An 18,941-nucleotide genomic window follows, 5' to 3' on the forward strand; every position below is an offset into this window, starting at 1 on the left:
CGTTTCTGGTTTGACGTCACAAACACACCCAGCATTCGCCCAGACACTCCTCCGTTTCTCCAGCCACTGCCGCGGTAGCGTTTTTTCACACACTCCCATAAAACGGCCAGTTTCAGCCCAGAAACACCCACTTCCTGTCAATCACATTACGATCACCAGAACGAAGAAAAAACCTCGTAATGCTGTGAGTGAAATTCCTAACTGCATAGCAAATTTACTTGGTGCAGTCGCAGTGCGAACATTGCGCATGCGCAATAAGCAGAAAATCGCTGCGATTCAAAGAAATTTACCGAGCGAACAACTCGGAATGACCACCATGATTCTGTCACCATTGAAAGAATGGTGGAGGATTATATGAGTGACCGCATCCAAGTAGGCACGTCAGACAGTCCGTACGTATACTGGCAGGAAAAAGAGGCAATTTGGAGGCCCTTGCACAAACTGGCATTATTCTACCTAAGTTGCCCTCCCTCCAGTGTGTACTCCGAAAGAGTGTTTAGTGCAGCCGCTCACCTTGTCAGCAATCGGCGTACGAGGTTACTTCCAGAAAATGTGGAGAAGATGATGTTCATCAAAATGAATTATAATCAATTCCTCCGTGGAGACATTCACCAGCAATTGCCTCCAGAAAGTACACAGGGATCTGAGATGGTGGATTCCAGTGGGGACGAATTAATAATCTGTGAGGAGGGGGATGTACACAGTGAAAGGGGTGAGGAATTTGGAGGATGATGATGAGGTGGACATCTTGCCTCTGTAGAGCCAGTTTGTGCAAGGAGAGATTGATTGCTTCTTTTTTGGTGGGGGCCCAAACCAACCAGTCATTTCAGTCACAGTCGTGTGGCAGACCCTGTCGCTGAAATGATGGGTTCGTTAAAGTGTGCATGTCCTGTTTATACAACATAAGGGTGGGTGGGAGGGCCCAAGGACAATTCCATCTTGCACCTCTTTTTTCTTTCATTTTTCTTTGCATCATGTGCTGTTTGGGGACTATTTTTTTAAGTGCCATCCTGTCTGACACTGCAGTGCCACTCCTAGATGGGCCAGGTGTTTGTGTCGGCCACTTGTGTCGCTTAGCTTAGTCACACAGCGACCTTGGTGCGCCTCTTTTTTTCTTTGCATCATGTGCTGTTTGGGGACAATTTTTTTTAAGTGCCATCCTGTCTGACACTGCAGTGCCACTCCTAGATGGGCCAGGTGTTTGTGTCGGCCACTTGTGTCGCTTAGCTTAGTCACACAGCGACCTTGGTGCGCCTCTTTTTTTCTTTGCATCATGTGCTGTTTGGGGACAATTTTTTTTAAGTGCCATGCTGCCTGACACTGCAGTGCCACTCCTAGATGGGCCAGGTGTTTGTGTCGGCCACTTGGGTCGCTTAGCTTAGCCATCCAGCGACCTCGGTGCAAATTTTAGGACTAAAAATAATATTGTGAGGTGTGAGGTGTTCAGAATAAATTGAAAATGAGTGTAAATTATGGTTATTGAGGTTAATAATACTATGGGATCAAAATGACCCCCAAATTCTATGATTTAAGCTGTTTTTGAGGGTTTTTTGTAAAAAAAACACCCGAATCCGACAAAAAAATATCAGGGAGTTTTTGGAAAAACGCGTCCGAATCCAAAACACGGCAGCGGAACCGAATCCAAAACCAAAACACAAAACCTGAAAAATTTCCGGTGCACATCTCTACTCATAAAGCACCCCAATAGACCTGTCTTATACATTGTAACCCAATTCCCATCACTTTGCATTTTTTGACAACAAAAATGACATGTCATTATTGGCCAATTAAAAATAATTAAAAACTTCTTAGTGCCTCATTAGTCATTAAGGGGGGTGTCCCAGGGATTCTGAACCAAACCCCAGACATTTTTACCTTAAAATAAGGATATTGCACTTATATCACCAGCTCAGAGATGGCGAAGAGAAATTCCTGATAAACCCTATGGAGACTTACTGTGTCACCGATAACTTTTTGCAGCTAATTGGATACCGAATTATCGCAAAAAAAAACCAAACAACAATATGCAAGGAGTAGACATACTGTATTTTGGTGTAATAAAATGTCCTCCGGCTTCCGTACATATACTCCTAGGCATTACAGCAGCTTTACAATCAGATACGAGAAATATAAAATGCAAAGAGAAAGTGATTGGACAATGATGCCATACAATTTATACATCAGTTACCACTACAAACAGCTCTTCTATTATTTCCTGACCTTACCGCTTCTCAATCTACTTCTCATAGACCAGGAATTCCTGATCTAAATACTGATCTTTAAATAATCTTCCTCCAGAGTAAAGCAGAGAATTAGTGTTAAATGACAGTAGCACATGTTCTGTAAAGATCGGAGTGTAGCTGCAGCAAGAGACAGGTCACTGGGCACAGAGACTTTCCTCCTGGTAAGACGTTTTCTTCTCACCAGATCTGTATTATTTGTAGGGTTTTATGGTACACTATAACAATATCAATAGCTTTTTTCATTGTGTATATTTGGAATTTACATGTGAGCTTTGCAATGCATCATTACATGTACTTCAATCTAAATGACTTCTGTACAGAAGGTGTATGTGTATGTTCAGGGTCACCCATAAATATGATGGTAACCCTGGTCAAATTTTGATCCCGGTCCCAACTGTTTGAGAGATGAGTTTCAAAAATGTTATATCTCAATGTGTAATCAATAAGATGACATTTCTAACAATCATTTTATTATGATTTGGGGTGGATAAACTGGTGACTGGTTGGCTGTGGACCTGGTGTCCCCAATTACTGTGAGTAGATCTGCTGTAAACTGAAGATAGTAGTGTAGCATTTACTGCACTGTTGTAAAACATAAATTCGGAGGAACTATATTCAGGAACAGTGAGCTCATATGAAAAGCACAGCGATTGTGAAGCTAATATAAAACACAAATTCTCATATCACATGCCCTGTGCTTTTCATATCAAGTCACTATTTACATACCCTCCAACATTTTACACAGAAAAATCGGTACAAATTAGGAAAAGGGGCATGGCCACAGGGAGAGGCCTTCTTCTATACTCTTAATGAACGTTTGAAGAGACAACAATTGGTACAGACCATAAAAAAAGGTACTGTACCTGCCAAAAAGGTACAGTTGGATGGTATGTACTTATTGTATTTTTGGGGATGTAGATGCCATATCTCAGTTGCTGTGACTTTAGATACTCAGGGGGAGATGTATCAAAGCTTGGAGAGAGGTAAAGTGGAGAATGATAAAGTAGTCAGCTCCTAACATGTTACAGGCTACGTTTGAAAAATGACAGAAGTTGATTGTTTGCTACTTTACAGTTTCTCTCTCGACTTAATATCTTTCCAAGCTTTGATACATTGCCCCCTCAATGTGCAGTGTTCTTCTGGCTAGAATATGTAGTTCACACCTGCCCTTCTGTCCATAACACTCCATAACAGTAGCACCATCCTTTATTATGAAGGCCGCCGATACTTAGCCTGCACATGCACTGTGCCATCTTGTCACTGAGGAGCAGATGTATTAAGCCTGGAGAAGTGATAAAGAGGTGATAAGTGGAAGGTGATACTGCACCAGCCAATCAGCTCCTAACTGCCACTTTGCAAACCCGTAATGATTGGCTGGTGCGTTATTATCACCTTCCACTTATCACTGCTTTATCACTTCTCCAGGCTTAATACATCTGCCCCTGTGTTTGATCACCACAGTGGTACACAGCTGGGGAATTCTGTGATATCCTGCTGCTAGTGCCTACATACATAAAGCAATAATGGGTGTACAGCAACAGTAAATGCGCAATAAATAAATCAAGGCAGGCAGCCTTGCTTCTACACAAAAAAGGGAAAAACACATAAATTCCCTGGAGTTCAGATATGGGATGAGATATGTAGCATGCACTGGCGCTCCGACTTACAGATGCATCCCTTAAATCAATTGGGGATGTGTGAACCAACAGGATCAATGAAACAAATGATTTATTCCATAAAAGAATATGTTTATTGTGACAAATGAACTTACTGACATATAACATACATAAAGTGCAATAGTGAACCTGATCGTAGTGACCAATTCAAAGTGACCGTGCAGTAGATAAAACAAGGGTCTCTCACCATGTGATGGGATTGCGGTGGGCTAGCTTTAAACAAAGCAACATGGGTCTGAGGCTGAAAGTAGCCCGGCACCACCGCAATAGGCTTTATTCAGCGTGAAAGTCCTTTCACTTGCGTCACTGCTCCTTGTCACAAAACTCCTCCGTCCATGAACAACGCGTTTCGGTCATGTAGCTATGACCTTTTTCAAGTATTGGATGGAGGATCCTCTTCCTGGGAGTGTATTTATACCCCTTTAGCTTATTTCAATTATGTACACCTGTTGGTAAAGGGTCCATAGTTGCCGAGCGTTCTATACCGGAAGTGCCGCGTTTTGCGTTCCAGCCACGACCGGAAGTGACGCACCGTGCGTTCCAGCGCTAGCCGGAAGTGGGATAGTTTGCATTCCATTTTGGCGCTGGCATTGTAAACATAGCGGTTCTGATTATAACTACTCCCACTTAATTAGATTATTTGTACGATGCATCTCTCTTTTCATTAACTCCACATGTATATTAGGTCCATAATAGAGTGAATGGATCGATCACTCAAACTGAGGCCCTCTCCGCCATCTTTAAAGAGGGAAAGTAGCCATTTTCCTGATACCATCATTCAAGAGGCTTTTATCCATTGTTGGGTTTCTTACTCCTTTTATATAAAGGGACCCCCTCTGACAAAACTACGTGGTACTTCGTATTCCCACTAGTCCATCCCTATTACCCGAGAGGGGTCCCTCTTTTTTTAATGTGTATGGAGTTCCCACCAAGGATTCACATCAGAAATGCATCACCGTTGTTGATATATAGAAGGGAAAAAGAAAAAAACTATTTTAAAACATACATAAAATTTCAGAAATCTAAAGTGCATCATAAAATATATAAATAAAATCAGTCTAAAAACCACTTCAATTCAAAGTCGACATTGTGTTCATTCGGTCTCAGGGAATTTAAATCAAAGATCCAACGCATCTCATTCTGCGCGAGGCGTTTGTCAAGATCTCTATTTTTCCAGTTTGATTTAATTTGTTGAATTCCCAAATATCTCACAATATGCCCCTCACATTTCTTGTGTACCTTACTGAAATGATCTGAAAATGGGTGACTATCCAGACCCTTGCGGATGTTATACACATGTTCCGCCATTCGAGTTTTCAAGGGTCTGGATGTTTTCCCCACATATATCCGTCCACACCTGCATTCAAGTAAATATATGACATTTTTTGAATGACAGGTGATGAAATCCCTAATTTTATACTTTTTTCCATTCACTATGAATTCTGTAACTTTACGGGGGAGATCTTTTCTAGTGGTAGTCCGACACATGAGACAAGCCCCACATCTATGAAATCCCTGGTTACATGTTCTAGCTAGGGAATTTTCAGGTAGGCTACTCTTCACCAACCTGTCTTTCAAAGACTTGGCCTTTTTATAAATGAAAGTGGGTTTTTATGGGAATAATTTGTCCAATGATTGGATCGTCCCATAGGATTCTCCAATTCTGTTTGAAAATCCTTTCAATTCGCTTGTAGTGTGCACCGTATTGGGTGATGAATGCCCATTCATATGGGTTCCCACTTGCTTCTGCGGTAGTTTTTCTCTTTTAGTAATAATCCTCTATCTGTACTCCTCACCTGTTCCTCTGCTTTTACTAATGTAGAATCTGGGTATCCCTTCTCACAAAAGCGATCTCCCATCTCTTTAATCTGTACATCTAATATATTTGGATCCGTACAGTTTCTTTTCAACCGCTTATATTGGCCCACTGGAATATTTTCCAACCACTTCTGGTGGTGCTCGCTGTCTATGTTAATATAAGCGTTGGAATCCGTTGATTTACGGTGAGTTTGTGTAAAGATTGAGTTATTTTCAATGTAGATTTTCAAATCTAAGAAAACCAACTCTTTTTTACTCTGAGTGAAAGTTAAATGGATATTAAAACTGTTATGATTAAGAGATTCTAAAAATGGTGGTAGACTTTCGTCTGGTCCACTCCAAATAAAAAATATATCGTCTATAAACCTCCACCATGACACCAGGTTCACTCCCAGTGCCCTAATGGTGTCTACTGCCTGCATCTCCCAGTAGGCCATATATAGATTGGCATAACTGGGAGCGAACCTGGTGCCCATGGCCGTGCCCCTAATCTGGAGGTAATAGAAACCATCAAAATAAAAATAATTATTAGTAAGAATAAAATCAATTGATTCTAAAATGAATGATCTTAATTGGTGAGATCATTCATTTTAAAATCATTTTTTATTTGGAGTGGACCAGACGAAAGTCTACCACCATTTTTAGAATCTCTTAATCATAACAGTTTTAATATCCATTTAACTTTCACTCAGAGTAAAAAAGAGTTGGTTTTCTTAGATTTGAAAATCTACATTGAAAATAACTCAATCTTTGCACAAACTCACCGTAAATCAATGGATTCCAACGCTTATATTAACATAGACAGCGAGCACCACCAGAAGTGGTTGGAAAATATTCCAGTGGGCCAATATAAGCGGTTGAAAAGAAACTGTACGGATCCAAATATATTAGATGTACAGATTAAAGAGATGGGAGATCGCTTTCGTGAGAAGGGATACCCAGATTCTACATTAGTAAAAGCAGAGGAACAGGTGAGGAGTACAGATAGAAGATTATTACTAAAAGAGAAAACTACCACAGAAGAAAGTGGGATCCCATATGAATGGGCATTCATCACCCAATACGGTGCACACTACAAGCGAATCGAAAGGATTTTCAAACAGAATTGGAGAATCCTACGGGACGATCCAATTATTGGACAAATTATTCCCAAAAAACCCACTTTCATTTATAAAAAGGCCAAGTCTTTGAAAGACAGGTTGGTGAAGAGTAGCCTACCTGAAAATTCCCTAGCTAGAACATGTAACCAGGGATTTCATAGATGTGGGGCTTGTCTCATGTGTCGGACTACCACCAGAAAAGATCTCCCCCGTAAAGTTACAGAATTCATAGTGAATGGAAAAAAGTATAAAATTAGGGATTTCATCACCTGTCATTCAAAAAATGTCATATATTTACTTGAATGCAGGTGTGGACGGATATATGTGGGGAAAACATCCAGACCCTTGAAAACTCGAATGGCGGAACATGTGTATAACATCCGCAAGGGTCTGGATAGTCACCCATTTTCAGATCATTTCAGTAAGGTACACAAGAAATGTGAGGGGCATATTGTGAGATATTTGGGAATTCAACAAATTAAATCAAACTGGAAAAATAGAGATCTTGACAAACGCCTCGCGCAGAATGAGATGCGTTGGATCTTTGATTTAAATTCCCTGAGACCGAATGGACACAATGTCGACTTTGAATTGAAGTGGTTTTTAGACTGATTTTATTTATATATTTTTGATGCACTTTAGATTTCTGAAATTTTATGTATGTTTTAAATTGTCTTTTTCTTTTTCCCTTCTATATATCAACAACGGTGATGCATTTCTGATGTGAATCCTTGGTGGGAACTCCATACACATTAAAAAAAGAGGGACCCCTCTCGGGTAATAGGGATGGACTAGTGGGAATACGAAGTACCACGTAGTTTGGTCAGAGGGGGTCCCTTTATATAAAAGGAGTAAGAAACCCAACAATGGATAAAAGCTTCTTGAATGATGGTATCAGGAAAATGGCTATTTTCCCTCTTTAAAGATGGCGGAGAGGGCCTCAGTTTGCGTGATCGATCCATTCACTCTATTATGGACCTAATATACATGTGGAGTTAATGAAAAGAGAGATGCATCGTACAATTAATCTAATTAAGTGGGAGTAGTTAGAATCAGAACCGCTATGTTTACAATGCCAGCGCCGAAATGGAATGCAAACTATCCCACTTCGGGCTAGCGCTGGAACGCACGGTGCATCACTTCCGGTCGCGGCTGGAACGCAAAATGCGTCACTTCCGGGATAGAACGCTCGGCAACTATGGACCCTTTACCAACAGGTGTAAATAATTGAAATCAGCTAATGGGGTATAAATACACTCCCAGGAAAAGGATCCTCCATCCAATACTTGAAAAAGGTCATAGCTACATGCCCGAAACGCGTTGTTCTTGGACGGAGGAGTTTTGTGACAAGGAGCAGTGACGCAAGTGAAAGGACTTTCACGCTGAATAAAGCCTATTGCGGTGGTGCCGGGCTACTTTCAGCCTCGGACCCATGTTGCTTTGTTTAAAGCTAGCCCACCGCAATCCCATCACATGGTGAGAGACCCTTGTTTTATCTACTGCACGGTCACTTTGAATTTTGTCAGTAAGTTAATTTGTCACAATAAACATATTCTTTTATGGAATAAATAATTTGTTTCATTGATCCTGTTGATTCACACATCCCCAATTGATTTAAGGGATGCATCTGTAAGTCGGAGCGCCAGTGCATACCAGTGCCTACATACATGACTGGCTGGTCCGTTGTACTGTATGCCTCCCTCCATCTCCACTATCCATCTGTGTATCTGTGCACTACAGGTAACCTAAAGCTCCCGGTTAAGTCTATATGACTGGTGCGCTCCAACAGTTCTTTCCACTGGTGTCTACTCTTGTCATGTGTACACCGCATAATAGTACACACATATCAACACTACATTCTACATGTCACATGGCCAGCACCATGACAAAGTGGTCAAGAGCAGTACACCTGAATCAGCAGGGACCCATTAATGAAATGGCACCCTGACAGGACAGAGTCCCTCGAGACGTCCCCCTTTCAAGGGCAGCCCTGTGTATGTGTGCTACGTGTTGCATGTATTATGTGTGTTACATCTATCAGTAAAGCTTGACTTCTTTCATTTGTTATATAGGAAAATGCTGTCTCTACACTCTCTTTGCATTTTGCTCCTAATGGTGCCAATGTGCTATTTGGCCGAAGATGACCTAACAGAGCCCAAAAAGAATCCTTGTGCAAACTGGATGGGGGGAGCACCAGGATATCCTGGACACAATGGACTTCCAGGAAGGGATGGCAAAGATGGGAAGGATGGAGAAAAGGGAGACAGGGGAGAGCTAGGTCAGTAAGTGTTGATGGAGGAAAAACCAGACCTCCAGTTAAACTGTGTGTTGGAGCTTTACGGAGTGCCAGGTCCACGTGGGCCTGCAGCTTAAATTTATTAAGGGCCTATTGTGTGCCTCAGCAGGAGGTGTGTCAAGCACTAATGATGTGAGGTTGTGACCAATGTGGTGTCGGTGTGGTCTACATAGGGGCTATCTTCATTGAGGTCATAGCTAATGCCTACAGTACCTTCAACCACTTAATGGTGGAGCTATAGCAAAAAAAAGTTTGTCTCCTCCATCCGGGCACCCTCCTCTCTGTCGGCACTCGACAGTGGAGCAGTGCTGTAGAAAGTCTGAGCACTAGAGTGCTCAAACCCTAATGCGCATGAGCAGATCTCCGGGAAAATAGTGCGGCAGCCATTTCCTAGCCATTTCTGGACTGGACTTCGGTGGGGTAAGTATTCAAAAAATGGGTGCAATGTGTGGGCCCTCCAGACTCAGGGTCCCTTGTGCGCCGCACACACTACACCCATTATAAATACGCCAGTGGAGATTGCGGAAAACAGAGCAGGCAGGGATCTGAGGTTTCCTGGGATACACTTACTTACAAAAACACCACTTACCACCACTTACACAGATACTGACACAGACACCTCTTACTAACATAGAAAATCCTTACTGACACAGACATCTCTTACTGACAGTCACCCTTTACTGAAACGAACACACTTACTGACACAGACACACTATCACAAACACATGCTGACACACACTTTTTGACACAAACACTGCTTACTTACGCAGACACCCCTTTACTGACACAGACACTCCTTACTGACAGATACCACTTACTGACACAGACACCTCTTACTGACACAGTTTCCACTTACTGACACATCACACAGACACACTTACTGACACACCTTACTGACACCACTTACGAACAGATACCACTTCATAACCCAGACATTACTTACTGGCACATACATACTTAATGACAGACACCCCTTACTGACACAGATACAACTCACTGACATAAAAACACTTACTGACACAAACACCCCTTACTGATAGATACCACTTACGACACAAACACTTCTTACTTACAGACACATCTCACTGACACAGACACGCTTACTGACACAAATACCCCTTACTGACACAGATACCACTTACTGACACAGACCCCGCTTAACTACACAGACACCTATTACTGACACAGACACATTTACTGACACAAACACCCCTTACCTACACATACACCTCTGACACAGACACCCCTTACTGACACAAACACACTTACTGACACAGATGTCCTCTTATTGAAAGATACCACTTACTGAAACAGACATCTCTTACTGACAAAGGATTCACTTACTGATACAAACACACACACACGCTGATACAGACACACTTACTTATAGACACACTGGCACATCATACTGTCACACACCTTACTGGTACAAACACTTAGCGACACACACTTATTGACAAGAACACACCTACGCAGATACACCATACTGACACGAACACCCTTTACTGGTACAGATACCACTTACTGACACAGACATCACTTACCTACACAGACACACTTACCTACACTGACACCTTATTGACACAAACACTTGCTAACACAGTTTTATTGTCACAGACACCCCTTACTGACACAGACCGTCCTTACTTACAGATACTACTTACTGACACAGAGACCCCTTACTTACACCGATTCCACTTACTGACACACACATTGACATAGACACATTAACTGACACAGACACTACTTACTGACATATACCTCTTACTGACACAGACACCACTTATTGTCACATACATACTCACTGACAGATACTCCTTACTGATACAGATACCTTTTATTGTCACACACACTTGAAATACACCACTTACTAACACAACCACCACTTACTGAGAGACACTGCTTACTGACACAGACACCACTTACTGACACACCCACCACTTACTGACAGACACTACTTACTGACACACACAATGGGGGTAATTCTGAGTTGATCGCAGCAGCAAATTTGTTAGCAGTTGGGCAAAACCATTTGCACTGCAGGTGTGGCAGATATAACATTTGCAGAGAGAGTTAGATTTGGGTGGGGTGTGTTCAAACTGAAATCTAAATTGCAGTGATAAAATAAAGCAGCCAGTATTTACCCTGCACAGAAACAAAATAACCCACCCAAATCTAACTCTCTCTGCAAATATTATATCTGACACCCCCCCCCCCCCCCCTGCAGTGCACATGGTTTTACCCAACTGCTAACAAATTTGATGCTGCGATCAACTCGGAATTATCCCCAATATGGATAAACTTATATACACAGACACCACTTAACTGAAATAGGGAGAGAGGTGACCCCCATACCTGATGTACGCTGCGTCTCTCTGGGTGTTTGTTCTCTCAGTGTACACACCTATGGTTTCCATTATTCTGAGGTGTCCCACCCTAAATGTAGATTCTGTATGTATACACTGGGAGAAGCTTATACAGGATAAGGGTCCCCCAAGAATATTATAATCTTAACATACCAACCAAGCAGCTTCTGTCATTTTACAGGCTGTGGCCCAAATGTATTAAGCCGTAAAAAGTGATAAAGTGGAGAGTGATATGGGGTCTGTTCATAAAGAAAATAAAAAGTGAATTGCTACTTATCACAATGCATCTCATCGGTTCGATGAGATGTATAGCTGTTATAGGTAGCAATTCACGTATACTCACCCTTTTGGTGATGTGATGCGCTATTTGGGGCTCCATCAACACTGCCTCCTCTGGCGGTCTCCTTCTATGATGTCCAGGGTAGTCCAGGGGGTCTCTCTGCGTATGAGCTGCCTGCTAACCCCCCGGCAGGCCGAAGTGGCTGCTGGGAGGTCAGGGGGGTGAAGCCAGTGTCGGGTGCGGACTGAGAGCAGGGAAGCACCTGAGATGGTGAACCTGAACTCCATGGAGAAGCAGAAAGTTGGGCATTCCGCTCCTTCATGAATTGCATTCAACATACAAAAGTATGGTGATGAAATTCAGCCGCGGAGCAGGGGGTAACCTGCTCCGTGAATAGCAGGAAGTAGAGAAAAGCCCTGTTTACTGCAAAACAGTGCTTTTCTCTGCTTAATGAATAGACCCCAAAGAGTGATAATGCACCAGCCAATCAGCTTCTTACTGCCATGTTACAGGCTATGTTTGAAAAATGACGGTTAAGAGCTGATTGGTTGGTACTCTATCTCTCTCCATGTTATCTCTCTCCAATCTTTGATACATCTCCTCCACAGAATCGTAGTTGCTGAAATGAATGTATTGGTACATCACAGTTTCATGTAAGGGAGAAGTTCATCTAAGCTACAAAAACAAACAGACAAATTCCCCCAGCACACCATAAGCAATTAGTTTTAGGGTTTCTTTCAGTGCTGATATCACTTCCTATCATTTTGTGTCATCTATAACTACCCAGTCCTTGTACTTACCTGTACCTAGAGATGTGCGGCGGACACTTTTCAGGTTTTGTGTTTTGGTTTTGGATCTGGATCTCCGTTTGTGTTTTGGATCTGGATTCGTTTAGCCAAAACCACCCTTTCGGGTTTTGGATCTGGATTTTTTTGGAAAAAAAAAACAGCTAAAATCACAGAATTTTGAGGGTATTTTTGCTCCTACAGTATTATTAATCTCAATAACATTCATTTCCACTTATTTCCAGTCTATTCTGAACAACTCACAATATTGTTTTTTGGCCAAAAGGTTTCACCGAGGTAGCTGGATGACTAAGCTAAGCGACACAAGTGGGCGGCACAAATACCTGGCCCATCTAGGAGGGGCACTGCAATGGCAGAGAGGATGGCACTTTTAAAAACTAGGCCCCTACCACCCACCCTTATGTTGTTTAAACAGGACATGCACAGTTTAATAAACCCATAATTTCAGTGACAGGTGGTCCCCCTGGAAAAAGCTCGCCAAGTTCTCTGAATCATAGCTAGCTACAAACATACCACCTCCATATTTGATGACTTTTCACATTATGAGAAGTGGAAGAGGACAGTCTTAAGAAGTTGATTAAATATTAGAGAGGCACACGCATTCAGGAACAACACACAGGCTTTCACCTCCACTCCTATATTGGTGTGGAACAGAAAGGACTTTAACCAAACAAATATATAATTACCACATTACTGTACAAACTGAAAAACTATGGGCCAAAGCCTCCGAATTTGTACCCCCTTCTCCATTTTCATGGATTAAGAGAATCTCGGATTTAATGCTGAGTTGCAAATAAACTGGTGTATACCACAGGATCAAGATTGGATATTTTCCCCTTCACGGAGTCTGGAGACTTATTTTGTGAAAATCTTGTGAGTTTCTTTTTTTCCATTTTTTTTATTGCATTTTTATTTACATATTTTGTGGCAGATGCCTTATTTTCATTTTTCACAGCTCCCAGTTACACACATGTGAGCATACCTGTGTGTCCCAGTTACACGCATGTAAGCATACCTGTGTGTCTTATTTTATACATATTTAATTTTTAAAATAAAGCAGCCCCTTAGATGTTTTAGCAGTTTTGCCTGAGCCCCCACAGCAGCCCCGGATGGGGCAAGTTGAGTTTGGGTGGGTTCGGTACATTACTAAGCAGGACTGTGCAGTGGATATTTTGTTATTGAGCCCCTGCCCTAGTGGAGCTTACCACTCTACAGTCTAAACTAATTTCATCCTATAAGTATGGACTGTGGGACAGTAGGACTGTGCGATGTAGCAAAACTAACCTCTGTGCCAACAGCATGCCTCAGCCTGACAAGCCAGACATCTTCCTGGCTGTAAGCCACCATGAAATTCCATACTGGTCTTTATTCAGTAACTGTTTGTGCCTCACTGGAGCTCCTTGCCCATCTAGTGCTGCAGTGCAATGGAAAGCTGATGCAATGCAAAATCACTGAAACTCTGTCCTTCTAACACTGCGAGGTCTTGCAATAACCCAACGCAGCCCTTACATTGTACACTTATTAAGGCAAAAACATTTACAAAATAAAGGCAAAAGAACACTGTACAACAAATGTGCATCTTGTAAAAAATCCTAAAATGTGTAACATTAATAATAAATCAAAATTAAGGTTGACTAATTGGAGCCATTCATTTGAGTCCCTAACATGAAATAATTCTGAAGAATTGAGAAGAATCTCTCTAATGCTGGATATACAGTGCACACTAGAAGATGTAGATGAGCAGGTTCAGACAGGGCATCCCTGGAATTATATGGCAGACCTATAGACATAGGTGTGTTTGGAAAATCTAGTTTTCTCCGGCAGTTGCGCTGGATTATTATTCTGTCTCCTTTGAGTCTGGCTGACTTTGGCCACAAATGTGGTCTCTCCCCACTTTATTAAAAAACACTTTGTCAAAGTGTCAATTTCCATTTCCACATTTGCAGCTATATGTTTTCATAAATCTGGTTGAGATGTTGAAGCTTGTTTCATATTCTGCTCTAGGCTTTAATTTAAACCTAGAATCACGTACTACAGCACCCCTGGATTTAAACAGCAGCACCCCTGGACTTATACAGCATAGGCAGCACCCCTGGAGAATTACACAGCACAGCAGACAGGTAACAGCACCTCTGAACTTAAACAGCAGTGGGGCAGCACCGATGTACTGATAGGGCAGAGGGGCAGCACCCCATATAGGGCAGCACCCCTGGAAAGATGTGGCAGACAAAGAAAATATGTGCAAGATGGAATTGTCCTTGGGCCATCCCATCCAGCCTTATGTTGTATAAACAGGACATGCACACTTTAACAAACCAATAATTTCAGCGATAGGGTCTGCAACACAACTGTGGCTGAAATTATTGGCTTGCTTGGGCCTCCACCAAAAAAGAAGCAATTAATCTCTCCTTGCACAAACTGGCTCTACAGAGGCAAGATGTTGTCAACATACTCATCCTCTGATTCCTCACCCCATTCAGTGTTTACAGTCTCATCCTCACAGAGAAATAATTCCACAACGAAGAGGTGGATTTTTTTGTATTTTGTCATGACAATGGGCTTTTTCATCCCATGTCCCACATCTGTCCCCACTGGTGCCTTATTCAAACAAACCACATCATTATCAGTCTCCTCATCGTCAACTTCCTCCTCAGTGCCAGCTACACCAATATCCTCCTCATCTCGGTGTACTTCTACACTGACATCCTCATTCTCATTATAAGCAACTGGACTGGTGGTGCTCTTCCCACCACTTGCAGAGGGCATGAAAATGTACCTCCACAGCACAGTGACAGCCAGGACAGCAACACCCATGTACAGCTGCAGCACCCCTAACAGCACATGAGACCATAGTGACAGGACAGCACCCCGAACAGGACAGCACAGTGACAGGACAGATCCCCTAACAGCACACAGGACAGCACCCCTAGAGAACGCAAACTGACCCCACATGACGCCACCACCCACAGAGATAGACATTGGTCTGTATCTCTCACTCTCCAAGTCCGGAGTGAAAATGTCGGCGATGTGCAGCTCTTTATATGAAATCCAACAGCGGGATGATGACGTTTTGCCTCTTTCTGGGATCCGAGTCTGGTGGGAAGTCCCGTGCGGGACTCGGTTACCAGCTCATCATCAACTTCCACCTCAGTGCTAGCTACTGTACACCAATATCCTCCTCATCCTGGTGTACTTCTACGCTGACATCCTCAATCTCATTATAAGCAACTGGACTGGTGGTGCTCCTCCCAGCACTTGCAGAGGGCATGAAAATGTACCCCCACAGCACAGTGACAGCCAGGTCAGCAACACCCATGTACAGCTGTAGCACCCCTAACAGCACATGAGACCATAGTGACAGGACAGCACCCCTAACAGCACAGGACAGCACAGTGACAGGATAGCACCCCTAACACCACAGGACAGCACAGTGACAGGATAGCACCCCTAACACCACAGGACAGCACAGTGACAGGACAGTTCCCCTAACAGCACACAGGACAGCACCCCTAGAGAGCGCAAACTGACTCCACACGACACCACCACCCACAGAGAAAGACATTGGTCTGTCTCTCTCACTCTCCAAGTCCAGAGTGAAAATGGTGGCGACGCTGCTCTTTATATGAAATCCGACAGCGGGATAATGACGTGAAGTTCGGGGGGGGGGGGGGTTAGGTTCTCTGAGCACTGAACCTTGTCATCTCTACCTGTACCTGAGTCCAATCATGGCAAAATAGGTAGGTGTATTCACAGAAGGAAAGAGAAACATGTGATTGCCTCATACCACGTTGGGACGTATGTTACTATATCAATTGTGATTGGGGCCTAAGGGCTAATTGTGTTGGGAGTTTTTTGAAATAGCAACATACAGCAGTTTCACCTACAAAAAGGCATGATTGTCTCCAAGTTCTGTTGTAACAATAATGAATAGAACCAAATACGGATACCTAGACAAATACCTATGAACTTCATTTGATACTGTTCCTTCTGTTTACCAATAGATGTTTAAATACCTCTAATATGTGCTTTCCTTCCTGCAGAAAATAGCACAAAAATGAATAACTAACATTTGCAGCGTGTGGATTATTAGGTCAACCAATATTAAGTCTACAGTCTCTATGTCTACCCCATATGGTCGTAGGATCAGATTCATACGCAACAAGTTCTGCATACATCTCCTGAAATGCTGGGGCCGCCCAGCATGTGTGACTGGCCTCCTCCCGATGTGTACTCAATTAAATGCGGATGCATCGAAGTAGGTTGACCTGTAGCAGCACACCCTGGCTGCACTGTCAATTAGTCCGCCGCCATTTTTTTAATCGGAGCAGCTGTGTGTCACGTAGCAACCCAAAAACACTCTCGGCCCACCCCCGTTCGGTCTGTAACACACACCCTAATGCTGCATCGCCGCCCCACAAATGCCCACCGCTCTCAATTACACTGCGTCCGCATCCTTCTGGCATGTGTCTGCAATGTGTAAGGTTGTGCATGGGCACTGTGGCCAGTGTACGTGCGCAGATCACCTGAATGTAGCTACTGCATAAGGATGCATGGCTGCGTTCGGGTCTGAATGACCCCCACAGGCACATGGTCAAAATGTCGACAGCGTCAATAGGTTGGTGGTGAAAAGCCGACACCTGAAAAGGTTGACAGGTACAAAAGATCAACACAGTGAAAAGGTTGATAATGAAATGGTCAACAAGAAAAAAAAAATGGGGGGGGGGCAATTTTAGGTGACATTTGTATGTTTAGACACATGTGACCCCAATTAGAATACCTGTTTTGGCTACACTGACATAACTGCTATTGAAAAAACTAAAATGGCACAGAGGCCATCCCTTTGGTAAACTATCATTACTCTGGGTCAGACAAGTGGTCCCTTAATGAGAAAAGATTTTTCAAAAAGGCAATGTCTGTCTATAAAAAGGATTTTCTGTCTCCTACTCTGATCCCTTCTGTCACTAATACCTATACAATATTCATGAACTCAACTCGAGATTTCTTTGTTATCCAGTCACACTGTCCTTTATTACATTTCAAGATGCTGACTCACCCGGGATCCAAACCCATTGCTACTGCCATTGCAGTTAGCCAATCTGTTCATTGAGCTATCTGACCTACATAGAAAGGTAGATAATTCTAAGCTAGAGAATTCTAATACTGACCATACACTTGTGCGATGCCCCGCTACGCGACATCGCGGGGCATCGCACCGGCAGTTCAGGTGCGATGAAATCGCACTTGAACTGCTAAAGTGATTACCATGCGATCATGCAATAGATCGCATGGTAATCACGTGATCAGCACGTCACCGCCGAGTGGGGGCGGCCTCTGACCGCTCCCGGCGGGTGTCTATCGCACATCGCAGTGCGATATATCTCATGTGGTTTTAAAACCACATGCGATCGCACTGCGTTGCGAGAGATATTAAGTGCAGCACATAATATCTTGAGACACGATATTCGAGCGGCGTGCCCGCGCATCGCGTCTCAAGGTACCTAAAATGTGCATACAATCCTTCGATTTCTCTCACAGATGAGGTTGAAATCGAAGGATAGCACCGATTATCTCTCAAGTGTATGGGCACCATAAATATTTGAAGCTTAAAGGGGCGAAGGTAGCCAAAGATGGCCCCGCAGCCAGATAAGGGGGAGGGGCGCAAGGCAGCTCATGGGGGCAATGGAGGGAACCCCCAGGCAGAAGGGATGGGGGGAGGTAGCAGCCAGCACACCGGTCCCCCTTTTAGCACCTGGCTGATCATAACGGCCAGTGAGGGTTAGAGGATTTAATTGCAGGGGAGTGGGCAGCAGGAGGTTTATATGTTGGGAGCCGGGGGGGCTGAGTGCATTCACCCCCCCCAGCAAGGACAAGACATAGAGCGGCAGCAGCAGCAGCTACCTCCAGCCAGAACAAAGGACAAGCCAGATTCCAGGCAGCAAGGGTGTTTTGAGCAAAAAATACCAGCGCTATGAGTTGTTTTAACCAAAATACTGACAGAAAACAGTTGGATCAGTTAATCAGTATCTTTATTTTACTTACTAAATATAAGGAAATAGTATTTAAAACATTACTAAAAACCGTAATAGAGACTAAATAGCCAATACAGCATGTAAATAAAAAATGAATAAAACATTAATTAATCTTGTGTGGCTCAAAATATTAGGTTTTGCTGATAGGAACAGTACCATCAATTTAAAAGATCCCGGACTTAAATGGAAATCCGCTCCTCCTCAGATAGCAGTAAAAAGCACAGTCAGCTGGTAATACCCTAGATATACCTCATCCACAGTTCCACGAAAAAGATGACTCTCAATATTCGTCTGTGTAGGTGATTGAAGGGGTTTCCATAGATTGCT

At 43.0% G+C, this 18,941-nt stretch overlaps 1 protein-coding gene across 1 annotated transcript in view; it reads left to right on the forward strand.

Moving 5' to 3' along the window:
* The first annotated feature begins 2,298 nt into the window (after positions 1–2,298).
* LOC134909156 (adiponectin-like) overlaps positions 2,299–18,941 on the forward strand; it is a 43,938-nt gene continuing 27,295 nt past the window's right edge. Inside the window, exons 1-2 of the mRNA XM_063915668.1 lie at positions 2,299–2,404; positions 8,910–9,115. Coding sequence (XP_063771738.1) covers positions 8,914–9,115 — 202 coding nt within the window. The 5' untranslated portion in view covers positions 2,299–2,404; positions 8,910–8,913. The remainder of the gene's footprint in view (positions 2,405–8,909; positions 9,116–18,941) is intronic.

Source organism: Pseudophryne corroboree, chromosome 4 (genome assembly GCF_028390025.1).
Source record: "Pseudophryne corroboree isolate aPseCor3 chromosome 4, aPseCor3.hap2, whole genome shotgun sequence".
In the NCBI taxonomy this organism is placed as follows: Eukaryota; Metazoa; Chordata; class Amphibia; order Anura; family Myobatrachidae; genus Pseudophryne; species Pseudophryne corroboree.